The sequence below is a fragment of the Arvicola amphibius genome, chromosome 1 (assembly GCF_903992535.2).
Source record: "Arvicola amphibius chromosome 1, mArvAmp1.2, whole genome shotgun sequence".
NCBI lineage: Eukaryota > Metazoa > Chordata > Mammalia > Rodentia > Cricetidae > Arvicola > Arvicola amphibius.
This window is the reverse complement of record NC_052047.1, coordinates 83,655,405-83,672,976: the sequence shown is the minus strand read 5'-3', so window position 1 is coordinate 83,672,976 and position 17,572 is coordinate 83,655,405. Positions and strand designations below refer to the sequence as shown.

At 40.4% G+C, this 17,572-nt stretch overlaps 1 protein-coding gene across 2 annotated transcripts in view; it reads left to right on the top strand.

Moving 5' to 3' along the window:
• Ugp2 (UDP-glucose pyrophosphorylase 2) overlaps positions 1-17,572 on the top strand; it is a 54,615-nt gene that overhangs the window by 35,459 nt on the left and 1,584 nt on the right. For both annotated transcript variants that reach the window (XM_038347688.1, XM_038347679.1), the window contains exons 4-9: positions 7,837-8,022; positions 9,188-9,321; positions 10,860-11,157; positions 12,025-12,222; positions 13,022-13,264; positions 17,324-17,428. In XM_038347688.1, the coding sequence (XP_038203616.1) occupies positions 7,837-8,022; positions 9,188-9,321; positions 10,860-11,157; positions 12,025-12,222; positions 13,022-13,264; positions 17,324-17,428 (1,164 nt within the window). The remainder of the gene's footprint in view (positions 1-7,836; positions 8,023-9,187; positions 9,322-10,859; positions 11,158-12,024; positions 12,223-13,021; positions 13,265-17,323; positions 17,429-17,572) is intronic.

Below are 17,572 nucleotides of genomic sequence, written 5' to 3'. Positions count from 1 at the left end.
TGAACATGCAGTCTTTTTCGAAGTTAACTTTACTAACTTGAAGACACATGAGGCATCCAGCTCTCAAGATACTGAAACTTTCTGGTATTCTCAACACAAGATAGAGCAAGCTGTGAGAAGCGTAGAGAGCTTGGATCTTGAGTGTGTGTCTCTGAGCAGAATATGCAGATGGAACGCAGCTAAGGATGGCATGCTGGTGGTCACTCCAGGCTATAGCAAGCCCAGCGGAAGCTTTCTCATTGAAGTTTATTTGATGGGAGTTAAAGTTTGGATTTTTTGGCCTTGGGGAGGAGTTTTATGTTATTTATTACTGGAAAAAATGATATCCCACAAGATTATTTTATGCTCTGAAATGACATTTCTAGTGTTGCAATGTATTCTAAAGGTTTTTAGTTTGGTAGGGAGTGAACTTTTGTGAAATAGGGACTGTTCATAAGTATGTGGTGATTAGTTCATACACCTAGAGACTATTGGTCTGAATATGGAATGTCGAGGATGAAGAAAGGATACTCAAGAGAAAATGCAGAGGCATGTAAATGAGGCAGTAACAGTATGTAAGAGAACCCGGAGCTCATGCTCCTTGAGGAAAGCACGGTGGTGGAGTAGAAGAGAGAAGAGGCTAAAAGCACCTTACAGTCTTTGTCTGCCCATTAGGACTGGTTTGGAATTTTGTAATGTGAACCAAGAACAATGAATCTGGAGAGGTAGTATAGCTTGGTGGTATCGGGAACCTGGGTTTCTCTAGCCTTGTCATCTGTAGCATATGCCCATATTGTCCCAACTGGTCACAAGAACGAGCTATAGTTACGTCACTGTTCCAGATGACAGGCAGGCAAGGAGGGAGGGAGAGGGACAGTGCCCCCTGTTCTTTCCTAAGACAGCTGCCAGTTCATTTCAAGTTAACCATTTTGACCTGAACTTTGGCATAAGCAGGTGCAAGGGAGGTTGGAAATACACTATTACTCTGGGTAACAGAATGAGTGCCCAGTAGAAGTTTGAAAAGAGAAAAGAAAGAATGATATTGAACTTGGCAGCTAATGATCTTCCATGCCATACCAGTGCTATCATTGGTTAATGCTGTCATGAGTACTGGGATTAAAGGCATGTGCCACCACTGCCTGGCTTTTACTTACACTTTATATATCACAGTTATCAGAGTTCCTCATGAAAGAAGTTGGGGCAGAACACAAGGCAGGAACCTGGAGGCAGGAACTGATAGAGAGGACTTGGAGTGGCACCATTTATTGTTTTGTCCCACATGGCTTGCTCAGCCTGCTTTCTTATAGAACCCAGGACCACCAGCCCAGGGATGGCACCACCCACAATGGACCAGGTCCTCCCCATCAATCATCAATAAAGTGCCCTACAGACTTGCCTACAGCTAGATCTTGCAGAGACATTTTCTTAATTGAGGTTCCCTCCTCTCAAATGACTTCTGCTTGTGTCGAGTTGACATAAATACTAGCGAGGACACATGCTGAAATTTTTTTAAAAAATGATTGAGAGGGCCGGGCAGTGGTGGCGCACTTGGGAGGCAGAGGCAGGTGGATCTCTGCGAGTTCGAGGCCAGCCTGGTCTTGGGAGGCAGAGGCAGGTGGATCTCTGCGAGTTCGAGGCCAGCCTGGTCTACAAGAACTAGTTCCAGGACAGGCTTCAAAGCTAGAGAGAAACGAAACCCTGTCTCAAAAAAAAAAAAAATTAAGAGGTGAAAAATGGGTTATATGGAGTTAAGGAGACTACTATAGCACTGGCAACACAGGTCAGAGGTATGAGGCTGAATGGACCCATTGAGCAGCTGGGTGTCTTGATGGATAAGGACAGGAATGATAAAGCTGTGGCTTTGAAGCCAACGGTGTAGGAAGAAGAGGTCTACTTAGAATGATCTTGGTAAGGAGCAAGCAGAGTGGCAAGAAAAAGATAGTATAGTGTTTCAGAAGTCAACGAGAAGTGGGCATTTTAGGACTTAGGGAGTAATCAGTTGTGTCAAACGCACCTGATAGTATTTGGTGTTATTGATAAGACCTAGCAATCAAGATGTTATTGGCTTCATTCATGTTAAGAGAAGGCAGTGCTGTGATAGAAGGGAAAACCGGAGTTGAGAAAGATTAGAGAAAGTGGAGGTGTCTGTAGAGTCACACCCAGAGACGGGAGGAAGCGCTGGGGAGACGCTGGTGGATGAAATGAGTCTTCATTGGTGATGGGTAGTGCAGGATTGGTAGCAGGAAGTCAGTGACTTATTCGCTGTATGAACTAGAGTTGAGTTCATTTGGGTGGCCGACAGTATTAATGAAAGTTAACCCTGTAATAATGGGGAAAGTACAAGATTTAGCAGATTTTCCACACCAAAAAAATTCATCTATGTATGATTTTTTTTCTTGCTACAGAAAATAACCCAGATGATTCTGGCCTTTCCGTTCAGTGATATGAAATGAAAAGACAGTATATGAAAGTGCATATCATGGAACTTGCCATAAAACACTGTGCACAAGGACTCAGTGAACAGTTCTTAGAATGCGTGCTCTTTATATGGAACATCCTAATTTGTTTGACTTTTTACACCATTTTCTCTCCAGCAAATCCTTTTTCTCAAAAAAAAAAAAAAAGTGGCCCACTCTGCAATAATCATCCCCTGTGAACTATAACAGTGCGGGTAGTGCTGCCTTGCTCTGCGCATTTGGCACTTACGTTAGAAATGGCACACGCTATCCAGAACTGGGTTACACTTTTGCGAATGGGAACAGTGTGTCCATGACTGTGTGCTGAATTTGGCTTTTCTTCTAACTGGAAACTAAGTTGTGAGCAGAGTTGGCAAGATGCAGATCATGGCAGACAGTTTTAAAAAGGTCTTTCCATTTCTGTAAAACTACTAGGTCGACATCCTAGAAGGCAAATGTTCTTTTTTGTTTGTTTACTTTTCGAGACAGGGTTTCTCTGTGTTGCTTTAGAGCCTGTCCTGGAACTAGCTCTTGTAGTCCAGGCTGGCCTCAAACTCCCAGAGATTCATCTCCCAAGTGCTGGGATTAAAGGCGTGTGCCGCCACCGCCCTTCAGATGTTCTTAAAATCACGTTGCTTAAGGTAGGTGTTTGAACAGAAAGATGAGAACATGCGTGGCCTGGCCGTTCCCAAACATTCCCTCCACCATGTGCTTAGCTGCAGTAGAGATCTTGTTAGAGCACTGGATTCTGTTCTTGTCTGGGGGAAAACAGGGAAGCAGAGTGATTAGTGAATGCTCAAAGGAAATAAAAGGACATGGAGAAGATTTTTATTGTAGATAGAGGGGAGAAAGCAGGCAGAGGGAAGAGTCCAGGCTGAACATGGCTGGCCGACTAAACCATGAGAGGAGAACAAGAGAAGAGCCATTAACCAAGGAAGGCGGCCCAGGCTAAGAGACCAGTGTAACTAAAATGACTGAGTGATACAGGGATCAGACCTGGGGAGTTGGGATGGGGTGGAAGCCCAGCGCCTGGGGGAGAGAGGTTTAGGGTAGGAGCGGGGTGAGGAGTGCTTGGAGGAGCCACAGGTATTGAGTGAGATTTGTCCTGGGTTTGAGGCCTTACATTCCAGCCTTTTGTTGATGATAAGGGACAAAAATCTCTTCTGTAACTACTTCTACAGGTACTGAGTGAGACCTAACAATTAGGATTGAAAGCTCAAAGCTGGTCACTCTTAGTCCTTGACTCCAGGGATTCAGTGTGAATCACATTTCGGCTGTTGTGTCCTGAGACCACCCATTGTATCTCAGTATATGTGTCTATTTTCCCGAGGAAGCACGGGAGACCATGTTCTGTGAAGTCCTGTGTCCTGAGTTATATAGACTTTGCCTACCTTCTGTAGATGTCAAGGAGCCAGCACTCTTTACATGGTACTTCAGTGATACCTACCCATCTTATTGGATCTGACAAAGATCCTACTGAGGAACTTAGATGTCAAGGGTCTAAAAAGGTTGCAGTGACTGGGTGTGTCCAGGGTGTGTCCAGCTGCTGCTAACCAATACCGGCACCACCTCCACCACCACACCCCTGGCTTGGTAACTAAACTAAGCTCTGTGGGGTTGCTTGGTGAGGTCCTGTGGTGGAGGGTGTGTGGACACTCATGGACAGGGCACTTTTGTTATGTACAGGATGATTTGTATGACATGAATCTCTGCTTACTCCCCAATAAACGAATAACTTAAAACCTGCAATAAACTCTAGACAAAAATATCCTGGCTTCTTGGAATCAAATAGTTACTAGAGTTACTAGATTCATCTGTCTTTGGGTTTGTTGCATAGTACCCTACCCCCTGTTGTCTGTGTACTGTGTGTCTTTGTGGGGTAAGGAGTTTAGGGTAAGTCATGAAGCTAAGTCACAGACCTCCTCCACTGGTGGTTTCCAACAGCAAAATAACTTGAGACGCTCTTGGTGTTTCTTCTTGACTCACTGCTGTTTGAATTTCTTTTTCCTTGTCCTCTAATGGCTCTTCTCAGATTCTTTCCTTTATAAACAAATTCCTCGCTAGGACCTTTTCTTCTTTAAGAGTCAGATTTCCTAAGACAGCTAGGTATCACTGATACTAATTTAGTACGTAACACTTCATAGAAAACCCCAGCCATTGAATATTAACTTTTTTTTCCTTTTTTGCCTTGAGTTGTGAGTTCCCATGCCCCAGAGCTTAAAACTTTTTTTTATAAATTAGTCTCCCGTGTATCTGATTTCCTCAGGGTCTTTTCATGTCTATGGTTTGATTACCCCACCCTCTTCTCTGCCCTCTCCCTCTGCGCATCCTTCCCCTTTAACCCCTTGCATCCTCCTAACATTGTACTAGCACATGCTGATGCTGCCATTTGCAGCCCTCCTCCTTGCTGAGTGCTGGGATTACAGAGGTGCGTGCACCCCGGGCAGCGTTTTGAAGTTTAATTACTGTAAAGAATATCGGCAACTCTTATCTCTAAATATTTTATTTCACAAACTTGATGACGTATGGAACAGAGATTATTTGTTATGAACATCATGATTTTGAAGTTGTGGTTTTTTTGTTTTGTTTTTGTTTTTCCTTCTGGAAAAATGTAAGTCAGTGAGATTGGTGTTTGGTTCCATCTTTCAAATTTCATTATAAATAAAAATTCCTTTAGCATCCATTCTTGAAGAAAATGGACCTTAGAGGAATTAAATAGCTAAAGATTAAACGTGGATCCCAGAGTTCTTTAATTAATGGGAATGTTGATGTACCAAAGAATTCCTTATCGTATAGAATTAATATGTGATCCAAATTCTGTTATCCTTCCTGGCATTATTATTTAACTGCATCTCAAGAGCTCTCAGCTAAAAGTATAAATTATATTTTCTTAACAACATCTAACTTGTTTATACATTAAATTTTTGTTTTATTCTGTTTCCAAGTTTAACTTAAATATTTGAAAACATTATTGTACACGAAATCATTAACTAAATTTTTTTCCTTTTAAACATTCTACTTCAGCCGTGATTGTCTGTGTGTGTGCCTGTGTGTGTGTGTTGCTGCCCAATGAGGCCAGAAGAGAGTATTGGATTCCCTGAAGTTGGAGTTACAGGTAGCTGTGAGCCACTTGATACGGGTGCTAAGAATTTGGGAATTGAATGCATGCCCTTAGGAAGAGCAGGAAGTACTCTTGACCACTTGCTGAGCCATGGCTCCAGCTCATTACCTGGAGTCCTTTTACTGTTCCTTACATCTAGATATTTGTGTCTTTGTGCATCAGAATGTTCAGGTATGTGAAAACCATATCACAGTATGTTTTGTTCTGATGGTGTGCCTATTTTATAGTATGATTCAGTTATATTCATAAGTTTAGAGACAAATAAGTGCTCTCGATGGTGAAACTGCAGTGAGAGAGTAGGAGCCCACACGGTGCTTAACCGGGAAGGTGGAGGAAGAATGTGCTCAGCGTCAGGGACATGGAGGTTCCCGAGTTACTGCTGTATGCTTTTTACATTTGATTCTTCCAGTTGTTTCTGTAGGCTATATACATAATGTTTCACAATTAAAATTTTGAGGTAGAATTGGAAAACAGGGCTAACTCACTGTGTTGGGGGAAAATTGCTTTTATGTATTCTATTTTTTAAAATAAACGTTCAGAGCATTAAGTAATATTTCTGAGGTATCAGTTTACCTAAAATGAATGTAACACATGGATTTTACAGCTAAGTTCTTGATGTGGGAAGTGAAAGTAACTGCTAAATGGAAGTTCCTGACTTTTACAAAATAATTGGAAAATAACTTTTTAGAGCATATGTATGTATGTATGTATGTATGTATATGTGCTGTGTGTATTTGTATGTATGTATGATGTGATCTCCTAACATAATAGACTACTTGAAGCCATTGTGTCATAGTAGCATCCTCTGACCACTGGTGATCTCAACAGCTCTACCTGAAAGGATTATAAACTACCCTGTCACGTAAGGGCACAAAGGTCCTGTCTCTGTCATCTAGTCTTCTTTTTTTAATGGTGTAGCACTTAAATTTGGGACTTTTTCTTCTTTAGAGCGCCTGTGAGCCCAGTGCTTTTGTCACAGCCTTTCTTTTGGTTCATGAATGAGAATTTAGCCACCTTCACAAGGACAGCGACAGTCCTGCCACACTCACCAGTCATTCAGAATGGGACACAGCGAGGGTTCTCAGTGGGAAGAAGACCTCTTTGTGTTCTTAGTGTTTACATCGAGTAGGAGAGTCTTCATCCACACTTGGCAGTTAAGAAGAACTATGTTACAAAGGAGTATTTTGTAGGAAGATCTATGAACAAGAATTATATATTAAGTTGGTCCATCACACACAGGGAGATGTTAGTCTCCAAGGCCAAGATCACAGGAGGTGAGCCCATCAGTTCCTTCCTGTCCCAATCCAGACGCCTTCAGACAAGGACATATTTACAGGTCACAGGACAAAGAGCAGCAGACGTTCACAGAGTAACCACTGTTGGCTCAAGTTTTCAGTCTTCTCGTGTTGTCTGTCTTGTACTGTGATGGAAGAGGCCATGAGGGCTTATCCTATTAAAGCAGAATAACAAAAATGTCACAATGGATAGGAAATGCATTTTGATCTTTTAAAATGCTTTCATTCTTGCTATAAGATGTAAGATTTGTTGCTCTTCTTTGAACATCAACATTTCCAATAAATGTTATTGTTTCTGTACTTACACGAGAAATTCAAGGCTAAGGCCCTGTACCCGCAGAGAGAACGAGCTAGGATGCTAGAGAGGAGGTGGGGCTGGGTTTCCACAGCTCCAGCCTTTGCTCTCCTTCCCTCCCAGGCATTCTTAGAACAAGGACATTTCATTTCCCAGTACACGTGACAGCCGAGAGTTAAGTTTCTGAGGAAGGAACTGTGTTTGTGCCTCCCTAGAATTATGACTGCGCCTGCAGCACGTGCTTCTGCTGGGTTATCTTACAACTAAATGGGGAAATAGGAAACAAAAACAATTGTGTTTTGGTTTTTTGCTTCCTGTGGTAGGAAAAATAGTGTATGATTAATAATGTTCAGAGTTGAAGTTGGATATAATGCACCTTAAATATTTAGACTTGATGAGACTTGGGTATTTGATATTTTGATTAAGATTGGAAATAGCATCTTAAGATAATTCAAGATTTAGATATTCACAGCAGTCAGACAAATGGTTGTACACTGTCACTCCACTGTAATTAAACATGCCATTGGGCTACGTCCTTGTGCAAGGGGAATTGCCATGTGAACTTGCTGGAACGTTACATTGAGAGAACAAAACGTTTTAAGGAACCATGGAAATAATCTTGGGATTGATTGTCTTTACTGTCTCATAAAGCTACTCAAATGACATCTCTAATTTTATATTTTCTTTCAGATTCAACCCTATGAAAAGATAAAGGCCAGAGGCTTGCCTGATAATATATCTTCTGTGTTGAACAAACTGGTGGTGGTGAAACTCAATGGTGGTTTGGGAACCAGCATGGGCTGCAAAGGCCCTAAAAGTCTGATTGGTGTAAGAAATGAGAATACGTTTTTGGATCTTACTGTTCAGCAAATTGAAGTGAGTAGTGTTTGGCCGTTCTCATACTAAAGTAGACCTAATGTTTCCATTAACACAAGTGCTCTGTTAGTAAATGTGGGTGTGAGGTTGAGCTAGTCAAAGGCGGTGCTATGTTGTCTCTACTAGTGTGTGGGGTGTGTGTAAGGACATACCCTTCAGACGTAAAAGCTTGATGTTAAATAGCATTTGTGGTTGCTGACGGCTCTGGGTCTCTTCAGATTCTCTTCAATGTACCCTCTACTACTTTCTTCCTGGTGGCAACCTTCATGACACTAGAGTTTTTTGGGTTGATCTCTCTTGGGAAGCTGGGGAGGATGTCACACATCTGGTTGGACGTAGCAGATGTGTACTAATCTTGGCTTCCTTCTTTGACAAAGTTATTAATTGCGGACTTTATGGACCAGAGACTTTATCTTTTCATCTGTTTCCCTTGTCTAGTTTGGTCCTAGCAACTACAGTCATAACCCTAGCAGCAGCAGCAGCTAAGCTGACATTTGTCCGGTATTTACTACACACCAGATATTCTAAGCACCTTCTCCAAAATGACTCCTTTCTTCCTCTCAACAACTTACAAGTACTGTTCCTCCCATTTACTAGATAAGGATGGGCTCTGAGTATAGGACTTACAAGATAGTGTGCTGTGTAAAAATCTGTGCCGCCTCTTAGCTCTTGAGCGACAGGATTTCAGCTGAGGTGATTGATGAGTTTGAAATTCATCTGAGAGGAGGAACCTATGACTTTGCTGCATTTGTGTCCTCATCCCCACAGAGCTCGGATACAGAGCAAATGCTTAGTTAACACCTGTCTTCCTGCAGGCCATAGTACTGTTGACGTGCACACAGCTCCAGTGGGGACTGTCCCAGGCCACCACATCTGGGCCTCAGCTGAGTTAGCCATGAAATGCAGATAGTAGCTTTTATTTTAGAGGGCCGTGATTTACTGAATAAGCACATGATGAATTGCTTACCCACATATCTGGCTTACACTAGGTGGTCACTTTTGTAAAGTGTGTGTGTGTGTGTGTGTGTGTGTGTGTGTGTGTGTGTCCCCAGAGAGATCTATCGGTCAAGCATTAAACATTTTGTGATTAGCCATTGAAGAGTCAATTTTAGATTGCGTCAGAGACCATGAGTTTGGATGATCTGATTGTCACTCTGCTCTTCAGCACTTGAACAAAACCTACGATACAGATGTCCCTCTTGTTTTAATGAACTCTTTTAACACGGATGAAGACACAAAAAAAATACTTCAGAAGTACAATCATTGCCGCGTGAAAATCTACACCTTCAATCAAAGCAGGTACAAGAAATAAAAATAGCTAGCTATTGGAATTGTGACCCCTGGGACTTCTCTTCATTTTGGCAACACAGTAGCCTCATAGCAGCAAAGGTCAATTCTGGCAAGAACTTGATAACTTTAAAATTATATAGAGGTTGGGCCTGATGGTGGTGGTACACACCTTTAATCCTAGCACTTGGGAAGCAGAGGCAGGTGGATCTCTGTGAGTTCAAGGCCAGCCTGGTCTACAAGAGCTAGTTCCAGGACAGGCTCCAAAGCTACCAAGAAACCCTGTCTCAAAAAAACCATTAAAAAATTATACAGAGGTTCATAAATATGTAATGGTTATAAACTTTGGCTCTGTCGTTTCCAGTTTCTCAGGGGATCTGCTTGAGATCTTATCCTATGTCCTAGATCTTTAAAGGCAGTCTAGAAAGTCTCCAGTCAGTAGGTGATTTCCTGAAGCCACAACACTGAACACCCTGCCCGTGGCAGGGGTTTCTTCATCTAAGTAGATAAAGGTTTCAAGAACACATCCACTCGGGGAGTAGAGTGAGTAGAAGGAGGCGAGGTGACTGGGGACAGGCCTTCCAGTTAGAGGTGGACAGCAGGCTGCAGGAGCTTCTGGAAACAGTGTCTAAAGTTGGACCATTTTAAAATCTGTTTTCGCATCCTTTTCTTTTTCCATCCTAATGTGTTTGCTGCCTGTTTCCTAGTAGTCTGTCCACGTGCTCTTCCTGCTTTCTTTTATTGGTTGCCAACTCTTAGCCTTGTGCTGACACCTGGGTGCTAAAGGAAGGAAAGCAACCCTGGGTGCATGTGTTTAAGACTGGGCACATGGCCTCAGATTTTCAGGCACAAGAACCAGTGAAGTTTAAAAACATTTACTTATTGAGTCCATCCTCTTTGAGAATTGTAAAAAACGATCTTAAAAATATGAAGGGCCGGCCAGGCGGTGGTGGCGCACGCCTTTAATCCCAGCACTCGGGAGGCAGAGGCAGGCGGATCTCTGAGTTCGGGGCCAGCCTGGTCTACAAGAGCTAGTTCCAGGACAGGCTCTAGAAACTACAGGGAAACCCTGTCTTGAAAAACAAAAAAACAAAAACAAAAAAAAATATGAAGGGCCTTCCTCTCTGTATGGCTTTGGAAAACTTCCTTTGAATAACTATCTAGAAAATAGATTTTTAAAAAATAGTAATGACAGATTTTCCTAAAACGATTCATCTATGATTTACTATTGACAGTCTCTGAAATGGAGGGATGTTTTATTTAATATTTTAAAAGATTTTGTTTTATTTTTCATTATGTGTATCTGTGTATATCTGTGTATGGGTATATGTACATGAGTGCAGGTGCCCATGGAGGCCAGAAGAGGTGTCAAATCCCGAGACTGGGTTTACAGGAACATGTAAGCCATATGACATGGGTGTTGGCAGCTGAACCGTACATGTGCTTAACCATTGATCCATCTCTCTAGCCCTTATTTAATTTTAATGTATTGTTTTATTCGAAGGATTGGGTGTGCTACAATAAATAGTGTTCTCATTTTGTTTTTAAAGGTACCCGAGGATTAATAAGGAATCTTTACTTCCTGTAGCAAAGGATGTATCTTACTCAGGGGAAAGTACAGAAGCTTGGTATCCTCCAGGGCATGGAGATATCTATGCTAGTTTCTACAACTCTGGCTTGCTCGACACCTTTCTAGAAGAAGGCAAAGAGTATATTTTTGTGTCTAACATAGATAACCTGGGTGCCACAGTGGATCTTTATATTCTTAATCATCTAATGAACCCACCCAATGGGAAGCGCTGTGAATTTGTCATGGAAGTCACAAATAAAACACGAGCAGATGTAAAGGTAAATACTGAAGAATCAATTTGGAGATTCATGTTTTTACAGTTGATAAGTTACATAGATAAAATATTTTTCTTATTTATAAGTTTCTATTTTATATACTCTATATTTGTTATTTACTTAACATCATTTTAAGAGAGTGTGATGTTATTCTGTGGGGTACCTTAAGTTGTAAAAAACAATGTGTATGAGCCCAGAATTAATAAGAGTGTAAATCTATGTCAATAATTTAAATTAAAAATAGTTTCATACATTTTTATGGAACAAATCTGAACTATGTGAAAACACACAGCAAATTTTTCACGCTATTACTACTCTTCAAGTTTGGCACATTTTATTATGCTATCCTTTTCGTGGAAATTTATTTCTATAAAATGTGTGTATGTATTTCATGTATACTTTGTCACTACACTATCTTTGCCGTTGTGTAAGAATAATGAATGCAGTTGTTTAGTACAAAGTATAAACGAACACGGCATATTTGGTGGTGGTAAAATGGCAGATGAGGTTTTACTTTTTACCTGTAGCTGAAGTATACCGCAACATTGGCTGCCCTGGGTTCTGCACCTCCTCCTCCCACACGGGGATGGTCTCATGGCTGTATGGACATTTCCAGCCTTGATCTACTTCTCATTCACTGTCTGTCTCCCTTCTCCCCCCATCCTAGACCTTAGGAAGGGGAGGAGGACTCTGAGTACTCCCAGGGCTTTAATTATGGACAGGACAGTGAGTGTTTATGGTAAAGTAACAGTCTGAATTATGATGATTATATAGTCAGTGTCTTCTAAGAAATTCTATAGAATTCATAATCAGTATGGTATGGCTGACTGCAAGAGAACTGGAAGCACTCATGATTTTCTGCTTTTCTAGGGTGGGACACTCACTCAGTATGAAGGCAAATTGAGACTGGTGGAAATCGCTCAAGTGCCAAAAGCACATGTTGATGAATTCAAGTCTGTGTCAAAGTTTAAAATATTTAACACAAACAACCTATGGATTTCTCTTGCAGCAGTTAAAAGACTGCAGGAACAGAATGCCATTGACATGGAAATTATTGTGAATCCAAAGGTCAGTGAAGTCACGGTTTCTAGAGGCAGATCCCTGCCAGCTTCCTCTGGCTTGGCTGTCCCATCAGTCAGACTGTTTTGTTTGGTTAGGTTCTCCAATTCTGCACTCACCCCAGTGATGTGCTCCTGACCCCAAGCTGAAAGGACCTCCTGCAGTGCAACTGCTTCTCCTATACTCAGACGCCATCTGTCTGTAGGAATCTACACACATGCCATCTGTCTGTAGGAATCTACACACGCCATCTGTCTATAGGAATCTTGTACACACGCCATCTGTCTGTAAGAATCTTGTACACACGCCATCTGTCTGTAGGAATCTTCTACAATCATATCCCGTCTGTAGGAATCTTCTACACACACCATCTGTCTGTAGGAATCAATCTTCTATGCTCCTATGCCATCTATCTCTAGGAATCTTGTATAAGTTTTCTCAACTCCTGGTTCTTTATTGAAAAATAGACATGTTGCTCACTCAAGTTAAGAAACTTAAAAAGAAAATCATATGTGGAACATAATACAAATACTTGGCTAATTAATGTCTGTTCTCTGAATCTATGAAACCACTTTCCAAGTACTAACATCACACATGGAACACAGCTTGGTGCATAAAACCTGTGTTTCCTGGGTGGTGGTGTACACCCATAGTTCTAGCAGTTGGGAATGGAGGTAGGAGTTAGTTCAAGGTTGTCCTCAGTACGTAGTGAGTGTGATATGTGAGATTCTGTCTATAAATAAACAAGCCCCAAACTCTTTGTTTTCCCACTCTTACCCAACCTTTTTCCGTCTTACTTTTTTTATAGACTTTGGATGGAGGCCTGAATGTCATTCAGTTAGAAACTGCAGTTGGAGCTGCAATTAAAAGTTTTGAAAATTCTTTAGGTATTAATGTTCCAAGGAGTCGATTTCTGCCTGTGAAGACCACATCAGATCTCTTGCTTGTGATGTCAAACCTCTATAGCCTTAATGCAGGATCTTTAACCATGAGTGAAAAGCGGGAATTTCCTACAGTACCCTTGGTTAAATTAGGAAGTTCTTTCACCAAGGTAGGTAATTTGTAAAGATAATCAGAGAATTACTTTTTACTACTGACATTTTATATCCCTCCATCTTTGGTATGATTTACAAGATTTGACTGTAGTCTCTGTAGTTGCTCTGGAGAGTAAGAAAAATTGCTTTAATTTGGGACATTTATATTTTGTCTCTTCTAAGACTACTACTGCTTTCATCAGTCAGAAAGGGTTAAATCTCATTTAATTGATATATATTGTGCTCCTACTATCTCCTGGGCAGTTTCTGGATGTGGAGATTTAGCAGCAAACAAAGCAAACTAAAATCCCTATCTTCATAAAATTAACATCCTACTGGGAGAAGCTAAGAAGTCAGTACATCAAATATATAGTGTAGCAGGTGGTAGAAACTATAGAGAAATAAAGCAAGGGCGGAGCTGGAAACGTGTGGTGGAGCTGACGGCATCACAGAGAGCCTCAGTGAGCTGAGTGTGTTGCGGATTAAGGTAGAGAGCTTCACCTAGGCTTAGAAAACACCCTAATACCAGAGGGCAAGTTAATGGCAAGCCTCGGGGAGCCTGCTATGACATCTAAGTTTAGTCTAGTCCTAGACATGGTTTAGTGCCATTTGGTCTATAGTGCAGATGAAGAATTGGATAGTAAACTATGAGTATGTGCTTCCTGAAAGATGCAAAAGAAGTTTCAAGGTGGAAGGAATTAGGTGTCAAATGCTGTTGCTGATTTAAGCTAGATGAGAATTCACCATTAAACTTACTGGTGTAAAGTTTGGGAATCTAGTTAGAATGGATTTAAGGAGGCTGGGAGAACTGGAGTTGGAGATGATTTTAAGAGTTGAAGCCTCAAAGAAAAACAGAAATTAGGGTAGTAGGCCAAAAAGGACATAAACTTTAAGGGGTTCTGTTTCATAAATATGAGAGAATTTACTTATATATTGTTGGAAATTAATATAGTCAGGAGGGGAACACAATAGAAGCAGACTTCTGGAACAAATTCTTAAATAGCCTAAGGAAAGATCTAACAGTGGAGAGGTTGCCTTTAATTCATGTCTGAATAGAGTCTTTGCAGCACTAGAGCAATGGTAGAGAAAAGACAAGGAGGCAGAATGGCATAGTAGGGCCAAAACCAGTTGGGTTTATTTTCTCAGCAAAATAGAAAGCAAACGCATATAGGATTGCTTATACTTTGTGCTGTTTCTTGTCCTGAGCCCTGCTGCACCTGTGACTCCTACCCATCCCGTAAGGCCAACTGCAGTCTAGAATATCTCAAGCCTTGGTGGTCTCCTCTTTTTCTAAATCCTGACTGTGTGAACTGCTCATCTGGATTAATATGATGGTTACTTATTTGTTTTCTCATTTGAAAACAAAACATCTGATCTGATCAACAGGATTATAAAATGCTAGATTTTTTTTTTTTTTTTAGAAACATTACCCTATCTATCTACTGGTCTCTTCTTCACAGGAGCTTGACTGTAATGATTGCAAATTAACAGGTTCTTCCCATAGAAGAACTTGGCCAGAACTTCAAGTACTATATTGAATAGATGGAGAGTGGACAGCCTTGTCTTGTTCCTGATTTTAGTGGAATTGCTTTTTGAGTTTCTCTCCATTTAATTTGATGTTTACCGTTGGCTTGCTGTAAATGGCTTTTATTATGTTTAGGAATGTTCTTTGTATTCCTAATCTTCCAAGACCTTTATCATGAAGGGATGCTGGATTTTGTCAAAGGCTTTTTTAGCATCTAATGAAATGATCATGTGGCTTTTTTCTTTCCGTATGTTAATATAGTGTATTACATTGACAGATTTTCATATGTTGAACCATCCCTGCATCTCTGGAATGAAGCCTACTTAGTCATGGTGGATGATTTTTCTGATGTGTTCATGTATTCGGTTTACCAGTATTTTATTGACTCATTTTTGCATCAGTATTCATGAGGGACATTGGTCTGTAATTCAGTTTCTTAGTTACGTCTTTGTGTGGTTTGAGTCTCAGGGTAACTGTAGCGTCATAAAAAGTTTGGCAATGTTCCTTCTATTGTGTGAAACAATTTGAGGAATATTAGTATTAGCTCTTCTTTGAAGCTCTGGTAGAATTCTGCTCTGAAACCATCTGGCTTAGAACCTTTTTTTTTATTTTTTAAAAACTGTTAATGAGTGCTTCTATTTCCTTAGGGTTTATAGGTCTATTTAAATTGTTTATCTGGAATTGACCTAATGTTGGTATGTGATACCTATCAAGAAAATTGTCCATTTTCCAATTTTGTGGAGTACAAGTTTTTGAAGTATGACCTAATAATCCTCTATTTCCTGGGAGTCTGTTATGTCCCCCCTTTCATTTCTGATTTTAGTTTGTTTCTTCTCTCTCTGCCTTTTGGGTAGTTTGAATAAGGGTTTGTCTATCTTGCTGATTGCTTTTCAAAGATTCAACTCCTTGTTTCATCGATTCTTTGTTCTGTTTCTGTTGATTTTAGCCCCGAGTTTATTTCCTGCCATCTACTCCTCCTCGCTTCTTCTTTTGTTCTAGAGCTTTCAGATGTGCTGTTAAGTTGCTAGTGTGTGATTTCTCCAGATGTGCTGTTAAGTTGCTAGTGTGTGATTTCTCCAAATTTTTTTATGTAGAACTTTAGTGCTATGAACTTTCCTCTTAGCACTGCTTTCATAGTGTCTCATAAGTTTGGGTATGTTGTGCCTTCATTTTCATTGGATTCTAGGAAGTCTTTATTTTTTCCTTGACCCAGTGGTGATTCAGTTGAACGTTGTTCCGTTTCCACGAGTTTGTAGGCTTTTTGTAGTTTGTGGTGTTGCTGAATTCTAACTAACCCCTGGTGATCTGTTAAGTTACAGGGCATTATTCCAATTTTTTTGTATATGGTCAATTTTAGAGGTTTCCTGAGGTACTGAGAAGGCGGCATATTCTTGTGTTTTGGTGAAATGTTCTATAGGTATTTGTTAAGTCCATTTGAGTTATGACATCTTTTAGTTTATTTCTCTTTTAAATTTCTGTATGGCAGTCCTGTTCAGTGGTCAGAGTTGGGTGTTGAAGTCTCCCTCTATTAGTGTATGGGGCTTAATGTGTAATTTAAGTTTTTGTTTCTTTTATAAATGTGAGTGCCCTTGTTTGGGGGCATAAATATTCAGAATTGAGACTTCATCTTAATGTATTTTTCCTGTGATGAATATGAAATGTCCTCTTCTCTCTTTTTTGGTTAATTTTAGTTTGAAGTCTATTTCGCTCAGTATTAAGATAGCTACACCAGCTTGCTTCTTAGGTCCAGTTGATTGGAAAAAAATCTTTTCCCAACCCTTTACTCTGAGGTAATGTCTGTCTTTGAAGTTGAGGTGTGTTTCCTGTGTGCAGCACAATGGATCCTGTTTTCATATCCATTCTGTTAACCTGTGTCTTTTTATAGGTGAATTGAGTCCATTGATATTAATTACCAGTGTTAATTCCTGTCATTTTGTTTTTGCTTTGTTGATGATAGTGTGTTTCCCTTCTTTGGGTTTTGCTGGTGTGAGATTATCTACTGCCTGTTTTCATGGATGCAGCTAACTATGTAGGGCTGGATTTGTGGACTGAGAATGGGGCCAAATATTCAAATACCAGAGCCTATGGGGGACAATTCTCATGTCAGATACCACAGTAGAGCTGACTTTGAAAAGAAAATGAGGTAAAGTAGCCTGGAGGGAAAGCTGAGTTACTGTCTGGGATCACAGACTTAGAGATTCTTAAAGCTATGGATGGTTTGATTAAAAGTACAAAGAAGTGCTCAGAAAGGATGAGAAAAAGAAAAGAAAAAATAAGGGAGAGTGTATGAGATGCAGCTAAAGAGAGTTAAATAAAGAATGGATAAGTATAATTAAGATGGAGAAATGAAACAGTAATTCTGAAATGTAACTGAGCAGTGTATGAACAGAAGCAAAACAACCATAAGGTATATATGTAAGAGCAGAGGTCAAAGCTGGAAACATGAGAGAAAATCCTTATGGAGTATTGGAAGGTGAAGTCCTTGGATTCCTCTGGCTTCAGTGGTTTCATGTGCTGCTGTCTGAAATACTTTTTGTGCTTCTACTTGAAGGTTCAAGATTACCTAAGAAGGTTTGAAAGTATACCCGATATGCTGGAATTGGACCACCTCACTGTTTCAGGAGATGTAACATTTGGGAAAAATGTTTCATTAAAGGTTGGTATTATGAAAGTAATGTTTATTATGGCCTTATAAAATAGGTTTCACTTTGTAGTCCCAAATTTACCTTCATTAAGGAGTAATTCTTAGTGAGGACAGGTGATCATCATTGTATTTAGTACTAGTGTATCCAGATACATA